At 43.3% G+C, this 17,817-nt stretch overlaps 1 protein-coding gene across 1 annotated transcript in view; it reads right to left on the reverse strand.

Moving 5' to 3' along the window:
* Nucleotides 1-706: 706 nt before the first annotated feature.
* LOC148477378 (uncharacterized) overlaps nt 707-17,817 on the reverse strand; it is a 46,752-nt gene continuing 29,641 nt past the window's right edge. The window contains exons 4-5 of the mRNA XM_088456794.1: nt 4,298-4,371; nt 707-1,967 (exon numbers count right to left, since the gene is read on the reverse strand). Of these exons, the coding sequence (XP_088312920.1) occupies nt 1,609-1,967; nt 4,298-4,371 (433 nt within the window). The 3' untranslated portion in view covers nt 707-1,608. The remainder of the gene's footprint in view (nt 1,968-4,297; nt 4,372-17,817) is intronic.

Below are 17,817 nucleotides of genomic sequence, written 5' to 3' on the forward strand. Positions count from 1 at the left end.
CAGTACTGCTACAATAAAGAACAGGGTGCTTATCTCCTCTCAGTGCTTATGCTAGCTTTCAAGTGCTTTAAGTTGTGATAAACTTATTTACCACCCATAAGAGCAACTATTTAACCTATTCAAGTGAATTTTGGGGGCAGGAACACAACCTACTTCTAGAAAACTTGAACCACAATAAATAAGTTTCTTGATTTAGACATCACAGAAGTAAAGGAGGATATTATCTGCACTGTAGGTACATCCCTTTGCTATCTGATTCCTCGTTTAGCTCATTGGGAAGCTATAATCCCCCCTTTGGTGCGTCACACTTACCTGGCACCAGCCTTACCATCTGTTCTATAGATACATTTGATGCCAACACAATATAGGAGGAATGGGTCACAATAATGATAATATTTAGGTTAAAGAATAAATTCTTTAAGTTTCTCTTATGGTTATATTTAATGCTATGTACATGCACCAAAAAACATTATTTACGTTACTGAAAGGACTCAGGGCCTGATTCAGACCCGCTCACGAGCGCTATGCTCTCGCAAGCGGGTCGATGTTGGCCCAGTGCGCATGCGCACGACGGAGCCGGCACCGTCGTGCGCATGCGTGAGATCCGGATAGCGACGGGCAAGCCGTCGCTCCGGTCTCGTACCAAAGGGGGCGTGCTGTCGATGTTGAGTGACAGCACGCCCCCTTTGGTGGGTGGGCCGGGGGCGTGTCTGCCCAGACGGAGGCGTTCCCATGGGAACACCTACCGTCTAGGGCCGGCCACACTGACATCACAAGTGATGTCAGTGGGAGTGCTTTCGGCTCTTAGAACCGAAAGCACTCTTGGGCGTACGGCAACGAGACCCTACCACAAGGGTCTCGTCGCAAGCCCGATGGTCGCGATGGTCTTGACCATCGCGACCATCTTCCTGGCTGCTCGCTATAGCTGTGGGTTGTGACCCACAGCTATGCGAGCGGCCAGGAGGCCGCTCTGAAAAACAAGAAGGACGGCCCTTATTCAGAACGAGCTCTCTGTCAGAGCGTCCGGCTCTGAATCAGGGCCTCAATGTATTATTTTATTCATTACAGTTACTTATACGTGATATTCCACAGTGCTTTACAGAGAATATTTGGCCATTCACATCAGACCCTGCTCCAGTGTGGCTCACAATCTATATTCCTTATCACACGCACACACTCATACAAAGTTGGGTTACTTGTTTTTTGTTGGGAGCCAATTAACCTACCAGTATGTTTTTGGAGTGCAGACTGCACTAATAGGATGCACGATATGGTCACTTTTTACCAGTTATTAAAATATTGTGTTTTACTTTGTCCCTTGATATTGTTTGATGCAGCGACTTCAGTGTTATAGAAAGATTAATTTGTAAGTGTTAGAGTGGATGAGTATATAGCAATCCATATATCCATTTGTTTTATCTTATTAGAGGGCAATAGGCTGGGGCAAAATATTCTCTGTACATAAACCTGTGAACCGCACAGAAGTTGCAGGATAGCGGTCAGCATTACATAGCGGACAAAAGGTAATTACTAACATGCATTCTTAAAGCTGCGACAGGGACTGGGCATAAATGGACGTCAACCCAACAACCATAAACAAAACAATGATTATAATATAAGGCATTTTGATTTGTTCTCTTCTTTTTCTGCTTCCATCAGCTTTCTAAAATTCTCCTCCTCTCTCTTGTTATCCTCGCTAGTCTTTATGTAATCAATCAGGAATTGCAGATGCTTGTAACTTTCTTCCTTTGGATTTCTAGGGTATTGCATGCGGAATTTTACATCATCGATAACCTCAGTTAAAAAATTTAGTATTTCTTTATGTTTCTCTCGCACCTCCTGGTGGTCTTGGGCCGTGTAATTCTCAATGGCGTATATCTTCCCCAATCCCATGTCTTTAAACACATTCCGCATGGATTCTAACCCACCACTGCTCTTGTGAGTCAGGACAATAATTGGGGTAATTCCTAAGGCAGGAGGGAAATACATTACAGATTGATACATAGAGTATATACTGCATGACAAGGACGATGATTGTTACAGAGGAGGAGAAGTTCACATGCTGGAGTCAGGATGTCACCGACACCAGTGTACTCCCAATACGCCACAAACAAGTTCATTCACATGTGTTTAATAGCATCTAAGTTTCAGGCTGCGCAAAATATCATGTAAAAAAGAATTAAGTGTTATATACACACTACCGTTAAAAAATTTGGGGTCACTTAGAAATTTCCTTATTTTTGAAAGAAAAGCACAGTTTTTTTCAATGAAGATAACATTAAATTAATCCGAAATACATTCTATATATTGCTAATGTGGTAAATGATTATACAAGCTGCAAACATCTGGTTTTTAAAGGAATATCTACATACTGTAGGTGTATAGTGACCCATTTCCAGCAACCATCACTCCAGTATTCTAATGGTACATTAGCGCGTTAAAAGACTAATGGCTGATTAGAAAACCCTTGTGCAATTGTGTTAGCACAGCTGAAAACGGGTTTGCTCATTAGAGAAGCTATAAAACTGTCCTTCCTTTGAGCTAGTTGAGTATCTGGAGCATCAAATTTGTGGGTTCGATTATACTCTCCAAATGGACAGAAAAAGAGAATTTCCATGTGAAACTCGACAGTCTATTCTTGTTCTTAGAAATGAAGGCTATTCCATGTGAGAAATTGCCAAGAAACTGAACATTTCCTACAATGGTGTGTACTACTCCCTTCAGAGAACAGCACAAACAGGCTCTAACCAGAGTAGGAAGAGAAGTAGGAGGCCCCGGTGCACAACTGTGCAAGAAGACAAGTACATTAGAGTCTCTAGTTTGAGAAAAGATGCTGGAAAAGTGCTTGACGCCATCTGTCAAGCATGGTGGAGGTAATATGATGGTCTGAGGCTGCTTTGGTGATGGTAAAGTGGGATATTTGTACAAGGTAAAAGGGATTTTGAATAAGGAATACTATCACTCCCTTTTGCAACGCCATGCCATACCCTGTGGACAGCACTTGATTGGAGCCAATTTCCTCCTCCAACAGGACAATGACCCAGAGCACACCACCAAATAATGCAAGAACTATTAAGGGAAGAAGCAGGCAGCTGGTATTCTGTCTGTAATGGAGTGGTCAGCACAGTCACCAGATCTCAACCCCATTGAGCTGTTGTGGGAGCAGCTTGACCGTATGATACGCAAGAAGTGCCCATCAAGCCAATCCAACTTGTGGCAGGTGCTTCAGGAAGCGTGGGGTGACATTTCTTCAGATTACCTCAACAAATTAACAGCTAGATGCCAAAGGTCTGCAATGCTGTAATTGTGCAAAATGAGCATACTTTGACGAAAGCAAAGTTTGAAGGACAAAATTATTATTTCAAATAAAAATCATTATTTCTAACCTTGCCAATGTCTTGACTATATGTTCTATTCATTTTGCAACTCATTTGATAAATAAAAGTCAGTTTTCATGTAAAACACGAAATTGTCTGGGTGACCCCAAACTTTTGAACGGTAGTGTATATATAACTTTATATAGCCTATGGGATATATTTACTAAAGTGTGGGTTTATAGAAGTGAAGATGTTGTCCATAACAATCAATACGATTCTAGCTATTATCTTCTAGAAGGTGCTAGACAAATGATTAGAATATGATTGGTTGCTATGAGCAAAATCTCCACTTCTATAATCTGGCACATTAGTAAATATGCCCTATAATAATTATAGAGTTGGGCCTCTGAATTGATCCAATGGGGGGGAAATCAATTTGATGCGATGATGAATAGCTGCAGGAGGGAGCTTCCAGAGCTATTCAATACACCGCGCTGTTTGTCTGGGCTGGAATTGGTTTAGTCAGAGAATGATGGTTCTCGTGACTTAACCCGAGTGTTTATTGGTGAGAACTGGCATTCTCCGACTAATGTGCCGGCCGCATGGCTGTTAGCACCACGTTAAGCCAGCAGACAGCCGCATGGCTGGCACTTATGTCGGATTTCTCCTCGCATCCCCAGGAGGGTGTGAGAAATCCTTTAGCCCACCCAAACAGACTATTGAATTGAATAGCTTTGGGAGCTCCCTCCCGAGGTTATTCATCATTGAATTCCCCCCGATGTGTCTCTTCTTCGCAGAAAAATGTGCTGTACACAAAGTAGGTGACACAAGTGAGTTGTGTCACTTATTGAGTAAATACAGACAAAGGGTAAAACATATACCCGATAAATAAAGGATGCAGGTGCCTTTGGCAAGCAAGAAATGAAAAACAAAACTAAATAAATGTATTACAAAAGTAACTACAGCTACAAGGACATTACCGGTTAATTTTGTGGTAGTGTTCAGTAGGTCTCTATATAGTGGGAGATCTTCTTGGTTTATCATATTACGAGCACTAAAGAAAACAAACAAAAAAAGTTATTCCACAAAGATTGCAAGATATCTCTACAGTATAGGAAATACACAGGAAGGAAGTGCATGCATGTGTGCCCAATGAGTGTGTGTGTGTGATGAGTGTGTGTCTCTGATAACTGCATGTGTATGATGAGTGTGTGTCTCTGATAACTGCATGTGTATGATGAGTGTGTGTGTATGATAACTGCATGTGTATGATGAGTGTGTGTCTCTGATAACTGCATGTGTATGATGAGTACGTGTGTATGATAACTGCATGTGTATGATGAGTGTGTGTGTGCCTGATAACTGCATGTGTATGATAACTGCATGTGTATGATAACTGCATGTGTATGATGAGTGTGTGTCTCTGATAACTGCATGTGTATGATGAGTACGTGTGTATGATAACTGCATGTGTATGATGAGTGTTTGTGTGCCTGATAACTGCATGTGTATGATAACTGCATGTGTATGATAACTGCATGTGTATGATGAATACGTGTGTATGATAACTGCATGTGTATGATGAGTGTTTGTGTGCCTGATAACTGCATGTGTATGATAACTGCATGTGTATGATAACTGCATGTGTATGATGAATACGTGTGTATGATAACTGCATGTGTATGATGAGTGTTTGTGTGCCTGATAACTGCATGTGTATGATAACTGCATGTGTATGATAACTGCATGTGTATGATGAGTACGTGTGTATGATAACTACATGTGTATGATGAGTGTTTGTGTGCCTGATAACTGAATGTGTATGATAACTGAATGTGTATGATAACTGCATGTGTATGATGAGTGTTTGTGTGTATGATAACTGAATGTGTATGATAACTGCGTGTGTGTGATAACTGCATGTGTGTGATAACTGCATGTGTGTGATAACTGCATGTACCTGATAACTGCATGTGTATGATTAGTGCGTGTACCCGATAACTGCATGTGTATGATAAGTGCATGTATCTGATAACTGCATGATTATGATAAGTGCGTGTACCTGATAACTGCATGTGTATGATAAGTGCATGTATCTGATAACTGCATGTGTATGATAAGTGCGTGTATCTGATAACTGCATGTGTATGATAAGTGCGTGTACCCGATAACTGCATGTGTATGATAAGTGCGTGTACCCGATAACTGCATGTGTATGATAAGTGCGTGTACCTGATAACTGCATGTGCATGATAAGTGGCTCTCAAAGCCACACGGCAAGTACACAAGCTTGAGTACCGGCTCTCACATTACACCATCGTATATTAAGTACACTCATTTGTACACTGGCACCCTAGCTGCACCATCAACTCACTTCTGCTGTCGGCTTTTTGCCCATTCACCAGTTCATAAGCCACATCATAGGCTCCTAGCCGAAGCTCTGACTATATCAATTCCTGCTGTTCCTTGAACCATCAGATCTCATAGTACATTCGTGTGAACCGCTACTACCCAGAGAATTAAGTCCAGACGGCCACTTAAGTACCGGTGATCATTTATAGATCTAGGGGAACAACAGGTGGTTGTTAGTGGTGGAAGACCTCAATAGCCTGGGTTCTAGGGGGTTCACACGGAATAAACTCTGAGATTTATAACATTAATGTGACCAGATGGCTTCTAACCCGGACTCCCGATCAGAGGTTGGGGTTTCGATCCAGAAAAAGGAAAACTAGAAATATAGCCAACGGCGCTGACTGGAGACACTTAGTGGATTATCCCCCCGCAGCTGTTCAAAAAATGGCAGCAAACGAACAAGAAAAAAACAAATAAACTGAATCAATGAAAAGCGCTGGAACGATGAATAATGTGATGTAAAAATGTGTGTTCTAGAAAAATGCCCAAAAGCAATACAATGAATCACATTTAATAATCAAAACAATATAAAGACATTAATCAAATTATGCCATAAAAGACTCTAAAAATAAAAAACATAAGTGGAATATTAAAAAAAACACATATAAACAACACAATTGCGGTGTCCACTATTGGTAAATGTGAACAAATAGAGGACTGCAATCTGCAATGTTAATCTCTTTTTTGTCCCAATATTAAAAGTGAACATAGATGAATAGTCAAAGTGTCGCTGACAGCACAGAAATGATGTAGTTATGAAGATGACGTCCACTTAAAAGTGTATATGATAATTGATAGTCCCGTATGTGGAAACATACTGGGCCTGATTCAGAGCAGGTCGCTATTTGCGCTCGCTCGTCCAGAAAATAGGGGTGGCTATTCAAATGAACCGTTCGCTCTTTGCGGTCTGTTCACGCCTCTAGGTCTGAACGAGCGAACAAAACTTGCGGTCGTTTTTTGGGAAACTACGCCCCCTGTCCGCTCGCATCCTACGTCATGTCCGCTATTTATTAGATTAATCGAGTACATCGAACAGGGTATGAGCTGCTCGCTATTCTTGTGGTTGGTTTTTGCTACCACAATTTTGCGAGCAGTTCTGGCTATAAAATAACCCAGTGACGTGGTCAATGACGCTGCTGTATTAATTATGCACACCCATAAAACGCCCATTTTGACCTTTAAGCACGCCTGCGATCGGATCTCCACTCCCCGTTTTCAAGCACCTTCCCCTGTTACCACCCACATACGCCTCCTCCTGTCACTCAAATTAGCAGGCACTCGCTATTTTGCGAGCACATGAATTTCGGCCGCACTGACTGGTTCGCGCATGCGTATAACGATCCGTACGCATGCGCAGTTGGGCAAACATCGCTCGGATCGAACGAGCTGCCACTTACGAGTGGCTCTGAATCAGGCCCACAGTCAGCCTGCAAGGATACTTAGTTGTCTGAAAATGAATACAATATTCAGCATATAACTGTATCTCACCCTTGTTGGAGTCAGCTGGAAGAAATCCACAGAATGTATCAAGATGGAATCAGCGTGGTGCAAATACCTCGATCCCCACGGATAGCCCCCTGTGCGGAGAGCGTGCAGCAGATTAGCACCAGGCACAACTGTGAGGCAATTCTTAGCCACGTCCGTCTGTGAGGGGGGACACAGTGAATTCAGTGTCCACCCCGGACCACACATGGTGGTTAAGCTCAGTCCGGCTCCTTCTCACTATGAAGCAGAGAGATTGCTAATAGCGGCTGGAAATTTGGCAGCTTATAGCATCAGGAAAGATGCACAAATATGTTTTTTCCCAATAGGGATTTCTTCAGAGGGGTGTGACAATGTGGAGGTTAGACCCTCCTTAAATGCTGAAATCAATCAAATTTCATCCAAAACACCTATATTGTTTGTTTGCCTACTGACGGCTTAGAGTCCTTGTAAAAAGTAAAAATCATTACAGGTGTAAGCATTTAAAAGAAAATGTGTTTTTATAAAAATTGGGCACATTTCTAGAAACAATAAAATATATAATATTAATGATAATAATGATCCATTTGCAATAGAAAAGAAATAAAATTGAATAGTATTTAATAAAGGTAAAAATAAAATTTGATAAAAAACTGTTATTATTAGGAGAACACTGTTGCTGATATAATACCTCTTCAAATATATCGTCCATGTCAGAAGTGCTGATGCATAGAAATACTCAGACAGTATCTCCAATATAATAAAAATAAAAATGGCTTCAACATATATGTGGCCATGAATCTAAGGTATTTCATCATAATTTACCAGTAAGTGAAAGAAGAGCTGTTAAGGAACTAAGGCCCTCATTCAGAGCAGTACGCTCTGAGCAGAGCGCACGCTCTGAATGAGGGCCGGGCTCCATGAAAATGGAGCGTCCTCCTGGACGCTCGTATAGCTGTGGGTCACCACCCACAGGCTATACGAGCGTGCATTGTGATGGCCGCGATGGTCGTGACCATCGCGACCATCGAAATTGCGTGCCGGAGCCTGCGGTTGAGGTTTTCAACCGCAAGCTCCGGAGTGATTTTGGCCCTATCAGAGCCAAAATCACTCCCACTGACATCACTAGTGATGTCAGTGGGCCTGCTTTTGACGGGAGGCGTTCCCATGGGAACGCCCCCGTCAGGGAGGCACGCCCCCGGCACGCCCACCAAAGGGGGCGTGCTGTCAATCAACATTGACAGCACGCCCCCTTTGATCGGACACAACGAGCGAAGGACTTTCCTTCGCTCGTCGCGTCTGGCGCATGCGCACGACGGAGCTCCCTCCGTCGTGCGCATGCTCAGTCCATAACATCGACCCACTTGCGAGCGGACAGCCGCTCGCGAGTGGGTCTGAATCAGGCCCTAAATGCAGATTCAATGATTATCATCAAATCAGCAGATAAGGGAGGTGGAGTTGTGGTCCAAAATCTTGAGGATTATAGAACAGAGGCCTATCGCCTTCTGTTGAATACTACTTTTTACACCAAATTGGACCACAATTTATATAGGATGAGATGCTAAATTGTTGACTAAATAATTCTTATGAATATTATGTATGAATTATATATCTAATAACTGCTACGGTCTAGAATACCTTTCTAAATGCTTTATTGTGTAATAGAAAATCGTTTTTTGTATTTTTGTATTTTTGTATTTTTGTATAAGCCATCCTTCCATGTAAAAATAAATTCTAAAAAAGCCATTTTTATTTTTATTATATTGGAGATACTGTCTGAGTATTTCTATGCATCAGCACTTCTGACATGGACGATATATTTGAAGAGGTATTATATCAGCAACAGTGTTCTCCTAATAATAACAGTTTTTTATCAAATTTTATTTTTACCTTTATTAAATACTATTCAATTTTATTTCTTTTCTATTGCAAATGGATCATTATTATCATTAATATTATATATTTTATTGTTTCTAGAAATGTGCCCAATTTTTATAAAAACACATTTTCTTTTAAATGCTTACACCTGTAATGATTTTTACTTTTTACAAGGACTCTAAGCCGTCAGTAGGTAAACAAACAATATAGGTGTTTTGGATGAAATTTGATTGATTTCAGCATTTAAGGAGGGTCTAACCTCCACATTGTCACACCCCTCTGAAGAAATCCCTATTGGGAAAAAACATATTTGTGCACCTTTCCTGATGCTATAAGCTGCCAAATTTCCAGCCGCTATTAGCAATCTCTCTGCTTCATAGTGAGAAGGAGCCGGACTGAGCTTAACCACCATGTGTGGTCCGGGGTGGACACTGAATTCACTGTGTCCCCCCTCACAGACGGACGTGGCTAAGAATTGCCTCACAGTTGTGCCTGGTGCTAATCTGCTGCACGCTCTCCGCACAGGGGGCTACCCGTGGGGATCGAGGTATTTGCACCACGCTGATTCCATCTTGATACATTCTGTGGATTTCTTCCAGCTGACTCCAACCAGGGTGAGATACAGTTATATGCTGAATATTGTATTCCTTTTCAGACAACTAAGTATCCTTGCAGGCTGACTGTATGTTTCCACATACGGGATTATCAATTATCATATCCACTTTTAAGTGGACCACATCTTCATAACGACATCATTTCTGTACTGTCAGCGACACTTTGACTATTCATCTATGTTCGCTTTTAATATTGGGACATCAAGAGATTAACATTGCAGATTGCAGTCCTCTATTTGTCCACATTTACCAATAGTGGACACCGCAATTGTGTTGTTTATATATGTGTTTTTATAATATTCCACTTATGTTTTTTATTTTTAGAGTATTTTATGGCATAATTTGATTATTGTCTTTATATTGTTTTGATTATTAAATGTGATTCATTGTATTGCTTTTGGGCATTTTTCTAGAACATACATTTTTACATCATATTATTCATCACTCCAGCGCTGTTCATTGATTCAGTTTATTTGGAGTTTTGATCCGCACTTGACCTTGGATATCAGGGATTCCCGCTTACTGTCAGAGACCACCTGTCACTAACTCCACCCACTGCACCGTGGGTGTAATGTTGCTGCCACCACCAAACTCTACCATTGGCATTTGGAACCGCTTCTTAAGTACACTCAGGCTCCTACCTCGGCACCTGGAACCACTCTGCTGCGTATGCATTGACTAGCTGCGGCCACACCCCCTGATTGGTGTCTGCTGATTCGTCCTGATCCCTTTAAGTGGACCAGGTCTTCATGGTAGCTGGCAGAGAGCTTGACCCTGGAGACACATCTTACCCAGAACAGCCGGACAACGGAATAGCATTTGGCGCAATTCTTTTGGTCACATTATTGAGATGCAATTGAAGTCAGGCAGGATGTTTATTGCTCAAAGTTTTAAAAAAGACTCTACCTTCTGAATGAAGGGGTACATCAGCATACAGAAATCTTATCAATCAGCAGTTCTTCTCCTCAAAGAATTTACAGGGTTGTACAATTTTTACCAGGCACGAAGCCTTCTTTTGTGCTACTCCAATACACATTACCACACATTACCACAGGGGGTAAGTCCGCTCTGGGTTCCACTTAGCCAATTGTGCTATCTCACAAAACATAAATATTCACATTTTACATTTCACAGAAATGAAGTACATTTCCTTGTTACCAACCAAGAACATTTGGCTTTCCTACAACACACAAACTTAGCATAGACTGTCTCTCAAATGCACCTGTAAATATAACATTTCACAGGAACTGATAAATTGCATTTATTCTTTCACATACGAGGAACAATGCATAAAACCAGTTTGGCTTTCCCAGTCTGTAACACCTCCATTTCTTATTAAGCTCAGTACAATCGCTTCTTACACACAAATTGTCTGTCCCAAATTTGCTTAGTATTGTAGCCAGAGACCCAGCAGAGCCTTCCTTGCCTGCATTTCAATGAAAGTGCTGTAAACGAAGGGTTTGGTAATATGACGCTATTCACACCTTCACACAGCAACCTACCATGCAGGTCTCACCTGGAGTTCACTGACCACAACAGGTCTTTCTGTTCATCAGACCTCCTGCCAGGAAATGACAATCAGCATCTAATTTCCTGCAGTCACAAGCTGGTCATGTGTTATACAGGCATATTCAAGAAGTGCATTTTCTTTACAAAATATACATTTAAAATCATACATTGTAAATACATTCATATTTCATGCCTGTGCACAGCATCAGGCTTTGCACCCTGCAGCACTGTAGCCCAGGACGTTTTTATTTATAAACACTCGGTGCCTAGCGCAGAGTACACATTTACAATGGGCGCATGGTGCCTTTTGTCCTTTTAAAATGGTGCTACAGCACAGGGGTTAACCCCTTCAGTGCCACGGCCACAATTATACACCTGGGACCGGCCTCCAACCACAATTATAGTTGGCCCACATTAATTTAGACTGACGAGCAGTCATGGACCAGCCACAGAATCCTGCCCAGGTGGTTGCTGCACAAATCCAAGTCCTGACTCAGAAGGTCTAAGAACCCTCCCTGTGTGTTGAAGAAGGCTGGTCTCCTGTTATTTTGTTCCTCCCAAAGAACCAAAAATGAATTTGCCGGATCAATTTTTTGGGAATCGCCGACAGTTCCTTAACTTCCGTGAAAGTTGCTAGCTTTACTTTAGGCTTCGTCTCTTCTCCTCAGGGACAGAATCACAACATTTGGGAATGGTAATTTCCTTCTTCAGGGAGATCCACAAACTTGAGCCTTTGGGTTGCCCGCGACTCATGCTGCACTGCGGTGCGTAAATGCCTTTTTTATGGCCATGGGTTTACTTTACGATGACCCTGATAGATCTGCCTTGGCCGAGTCCAAACTGCATTCACTTAAGCAGGGTCAGAAAGCAGCAGAAGACTACTCCTCCGAATTCCAAAGATGGGCCACTGACTCTGGTTGGAATGATCCAGCCCTATGCAGCCAATATCGGTTTGGACTCTCTGAGGCCATCAAGGACATGCTCATCCAAAATCCCCCTGATGAGTCCTTAGATGACCTCATGACAAAGGCCATCAGGATTGATCGATGTCTCTGAGAATGTAGACGGGAGCAAAATCTTCCCACTAGGTCACCCCACTCTCCCACTTGGGTTCACTCCTCTGATTCAGAAGAGCCAATGCAAATTGGGGCATCTCAGTTACCACCCGAAGAGAGATATAGGAAATGTACCCTAGGCCTCTGTATGTATTGTGTGGACAAGGGGCATAGGGCTTCATTCAGAGGCGGCCGTACGGCCTACGACCGCACGGCCGCCTTGATGTTTGTCCAGTGCGCATGCGCATGAGGGAGCTGGCTCCTTCGTGCGCATGCATGAGACCCGCTACGACTGACAGTGCTGGTCGTAGCGGGTCTCTTTCCAAAGGGGGCGAGCTGTCGATGCTGATTGACAGCTCGCCCCATTTGGAAGGCAGGCCTGGGGGGTGGCAGCCCAAACGGAGGTGTTCCCATGGAAACGCCTGCTGTTTGGGGGAGGCCCCACTGACATCACTAGTGTCATCACAGAGCCAGAAGCTCTCCGGGGCTTACGACAAGTGAGACCCTACCCTAGGGTCTCGTTGTAAGCCCCAATGGTCGCGATGGTCTATGACCATTGCGACCATCACCCTAGCTGTCGTTAGAAACAGAGGTGGCCGGTCAGGATGCAAGCGGCCGCCCAGTTTCTGAGCAACCGCTTGCATCCTCCGACCGCCTCTGAATGAGGGCCATAGTGTGAGCAACTGTCCACTCAGGCCAATAAAAGGCAAGACCTAATTGTCCAGGAGGAATTGCATTTAGGCCTGGCTCCTATTTCCTCCAAGAATTTGGTAAAAGTCCCAGTAGCCATCCATCTTGTTTGCTTCTCTCTGACCACGTCTGTATTTCTGGATAGTGCTGCGGCTGGCAATGGACTTTCTTTTCTTCAAGTCACTGGGTGTTCCCACCGTTTCATTGGATCAAGAAATTCCTGTCTGTGGACTGGACGGAAGATTGGTTTCTAGTGGTCGCATAAAATGTAAAACACCTCCTCTCCATATTTCAGTCGGAGCCTTGCACTCAGAGAATATTTCCTTTTTTCTCCTCTAGTGTCCTTTAGTGCCAATTTTTCTGTCTCCCTTGGCTCAGGGATCATAATCCCATGATTGATTGTTCCTCCGGGGAAATAGTGAGGTGGAGCCATGCCTGTCAAACTTGCTGTCTTGCAGTTCGTATGCGGGCAGTTCAATCTGCGGTGGCTGAAACTTCTTCCACTACCCCGGTTCAAAACCAAGATTTCACCAATGTTTTCTCCAAACAACTGGTGGATGTTCTTCCTCCACATCGGTCATACGACTGTGCTATTAACTTGGTGCCTGGAGCCAAATTACCTAAAGTTCGACTGTATTCGCTTTCCGTTCCAGAGGATAAGGCCATGAGAGATTACTTTGAGGGTACATTGGCAAAGGGATTTATCCATCCCTCTAAGTCACCGGTGGGAGCTGACTTCTTCTTTGTGGAGAAGGAAGACAGATCTCTCCATCCCTATATTGATTACAGAGGACTAATCAACATCACCATAAAGAACTCCTACCCACTGCCTCTCATCTCAGTGATTTTCGACCATCTGCGCTAAGCCCACATCTTTTCAAAAATTGACCTGCAAGGAGCATACAACCTCATCCGTATCAGGAGTGGGGATGAGTGGAAAATGGCTTTCAGTACCCATTCAGGACATTATGAGTACCTGATCAAGCCGTTCGGCCTATCCAATGCTCCGGCAGTCATCTAGGATCACATAAACAACGTCCTTTGAGAATTCCTATGGAAATTTGTTGTCATATATCTGGACGACATACTCATCTTTTCCCAGTTGCTGGACCAACATCATCAGCATGTATGCCTAGTTCTACTAAAACTATGTGAGATCTACCTCTATGCTAAACTGGAGAAGTGTGATTTGATGTCACCAAGATTTTTTTACTAGGCTACGTCATCTCTTCCCAAGGATTTTCTAACTATTACCGCAGGTTTATTAGGTCTTTTTCCACCATCATTGCGCCCAATGTTGAATTGTCCAAAAAAGGGATGGACACCTCTAAGTGGTCATCCAAAGCGATCCAGGCCTTTGCAACCCTTAAGCTCGCATTTACACAGGCTCCAGTACTTCGACATCCCAATCAGGATCTTCCAATTATCCTTGAAGTGGATGCCTCTAAAGTTGGAGCTGGAGCCATTCTGTCCCAGAAGGATCTTGCTGATAATAAATTGCACCCTTTTGCCTTTTTCTCTCGCAAGTTCACCTCGGCAGAGCGCAACTATGATGTGGGAAATTGGGAGTTGTTGGTGATGAAATGGGCATTTGAGTACTGGAGACACTGGTTAGAAAGGGCCAAACACTGGATCATGGTTCTTACTGAACACAAGAACATATCTTACATTTAGTTGGCAAAGAGGTTGAACTCGCTGCAAGCAGGCTGGGCATTATTTTTCACCCGCTTCAACTTCCTCATCTCTTTCCATCCTGGTTCGAAGAACATCAAGGCTGACTCTCTCTCCAGGAATTTTGAACCTATACAGCAGGTCTCCAGTTCAGACAAACCAATTAATCCGGACTCCTTCTTCCACTGTGCCATAACCCGAAATTTTTCTGAACTCATTTGGGCCTGTCAGTCAGATTCACCTCCAGGTTTAAACCTTCTGGTCTTCTATTCATTCCAGAAAAATTCAGATCAGTCTTACTGGATTTTTACACTCATAGAGCTTTTGGTCACTCGGGCATCAGTAAGACCTTAGAGTTGCTCTCCCGCTCAGTATGGTGGCCTTCCTTGACCAAAGATGTGCGTGAATTTGTCCTGGCATGTGAGATCTGCGCCCGAAATAAGACACCTCGGACAGCTCCTTTAGGTCTGTTACTTCCTCTCTCCATACCTAGGAGACCCTGGAATCCCATCACCATGGATTTTATCATTGATCTTCCAGTATCTGCGATTTGGATGGTGGTGGACCATTGTAGCAAAATGGCACACTTTATACCTTTTGCAAAAGAACTCTCCGGCCTGTTTCTCCAACATATCTTTCACCTGCATGACTTACCGATGGATATTGTTTTGGATCAAGGAACTCAATTTGTGGCACAGTTCTGGAGAGCCTTCTGTGCTTCCTTGGGCATTGACCTTAGCCTTTCTTCAGGGTACCATCCGCAGCCCAGTGGGCAAACTGAGCGTGTTAACCAGTGTCTGGAGCAATATTTGTGCTGTTACATCTCCAAATGTCAGAACGGCTGAGTTTGCTTTTAACAACTTGTGCCATTTAGCATCTTCAGTGTCTCCATTCTTCTGTGTCATGGGCCTACATTCAAGAGCACATTATTTTGACTCCAGTTCACCAGTTTCACCTTCTGTCTCTCGGGTCCGTCATATTTGTAGCAAAATTCATCAAAGCCTTCAGAAGGTCTCTCTCCGCTCCAAAAAGTCTGCTGACAGGTATCGGAGGTTGTGTAGGTTTAAGAAGGGCGACTTAGTTTGGCTTTCCACCAAAAACATCAAGCTTCTCCAACCTACTCAGAAGTTGGGTCTGAGGTTCATTGGCCTGTTCCGCATAATTTCTCAGGTGAATCTGGTAGTTTTCAAGCTTCAATTACCCAAGTCTCCCAGTATCAACAACACCTTTCACTGTTCTTTGTTTAAACCGGTCTTCAGTTCAGTAAAATTTAAGCCCAAGTTCCCATCCAAGCCTTTCATTTGTGGTCCACGGTCAATGCGAATTGCAAAAGATCTTGAACTCTAGGATTTCCAGGGGTCATCTGCAGTTCTTGGTCCTCTGGAAGGGCTATGGCCCAGAGGACCACTCCTGGGTTCTTGAAAGTGCTCTACATGCTCTCAGGCTGAAGAGACTTTCTTTCAAGATTTTCCAGACAAACCGGGTGCTGGGGGATCTTCAAGGGGGGGTACTGTTACAAGTCATGGTCATGACTTGTTTCTCTCAGGCAGTTTACCTTCTCATGACTCTGTTGTTCCAGTTCCCTCAGTTGCTAGGTGATCTGCATGTCACAGGAAGCCACGTGTTATCCACAGCATGGCATGATTGGTTTTTCCTCCTATTTATGCATGTTGGCCTTTTGTTGCTTCACTGACTATAGTGTTCCTGTAGGTTCACCCAGCTTAGCTGCATGGTCAGCATTCTGTATCCCCTTGTGGTATTGTATTCCGGTTCTCCCATTGTATTGCCATGCTGCCACTGGCTCACCAGCCTATCCATCAGCTCCCTAGCCACATCAGTAGCTTCTATGCTGCCCCTGGCTAACCAGCCTCTCCTTCAGCTCCATAGCCCCACCAGCAGCTTCCATGCTTCCACCAGCTCACCAGCCTCTCCATCGGCTCCCTAGCTGCACCAGCAGCTTCCGTGCTGCCACTGTCTCATGAGTTTCTCCATTGGCTTCCAAGCCTTACTGCTAGTACAAAAACTTGTGTACCAATTCTCAACACATATCCTTGGCTCTCAAAGCTGCACCGCAAGTTCACAAACCTTTGTACCAGCTCTCAAAGCCACACTGTAAGTACACCAATTTGTGTACCAATTCTCAAACCACAACCACAGCTCTCAAAGCCGCACTGCAAGTACACAAACTTATGTACTGGCTCTCAAGCCATACCATCGGCTCTCAAAGCCGCACTGAAAATATACAAACTTGTGTATCAGCTCAAAAAGCCACAAGACAAGTACACAAGCTTGTGTTATGGTTATCAAAGCCATACCATCAGCTCTCAAAGCCGCATCACAAACACCCAAACTTGTGTACTGGCTCTCAAGCCACACCATCGGCTCTCAAAGCCACACCTCAAGTACACAAGCTTGTGTACCGGCTCTCAAACCACACCATTGGCTCTCAAAGTTGCATCTTAAGTACACTAATTTTGTACACTGGCTCCATAGCCACACCATCAACTCACTTATGCTATCGGCTTCTGCCATTTCACCAGTTCATAAGCTGCATCATCAGCTCCTAGCCAAAGCATTGACTGTATCAATTCCTGCTGTTCCTTGAACCATCAAATCTCACAGTGCATTCGTGTGAACCACTATTACCCTGAGAATTAAGTTAAGGCGGCCACCTAAGTACCAGTGATCATTTATAGATCTAAGGGAACAACAGGTGGCTGTTAGTGTTGGAAGATCTTGATAGCTTGGGTTCTAGGGGCTTCATATGGAATGAGCTCTGAGATTCATAAAATCAGTAAACCGAACCTGTACATCTCTAGTCTAAAGTAGTTTTATATCTTATAATTGTGACTTTTACGTTTTAGGGGTAAATTTACTAAGCTTCGAGTTGGTTGAGATTGCAATCTTGGGTGAGTTTAGGCATATTTTTGATCTCGCAGATTTACTAAAGACAAACTTGTGTGAGTTTGGGAGAGATTTTTCTCTTTTCACTGGTAAAATTCATTTGAGATTGCAAACTGGAATCAACTCACCATCAGTCGAACTCGGAAGTACTTTTTATGAAAAAGATACAACTCGGGAATTTACCAAGAATCGAGATTACAATCTCAGGTGAGATTGTAGCAAACTCACTGATAAATTGAAGTTTCAAACACACCACCTCCTGAGCATGTGAGTTTGGCAGAAACATACAGAGATCAGTGTGATTTG

The sequence above is a fragment of the Taudactylus pleione genome, unplaced genomic scaffold (assembly GCF_031769625.1).
Source record: "Taudactylus pleione unplaced genomic scaffold, aTauple2 ptg000720l, whole genome shotgun sequence".
NCBI lineage: Eukaryota > Metazoa > Chordata > Amphibia > Anura > Myobatrachidae > Taudactylus > Taudactylus pleione.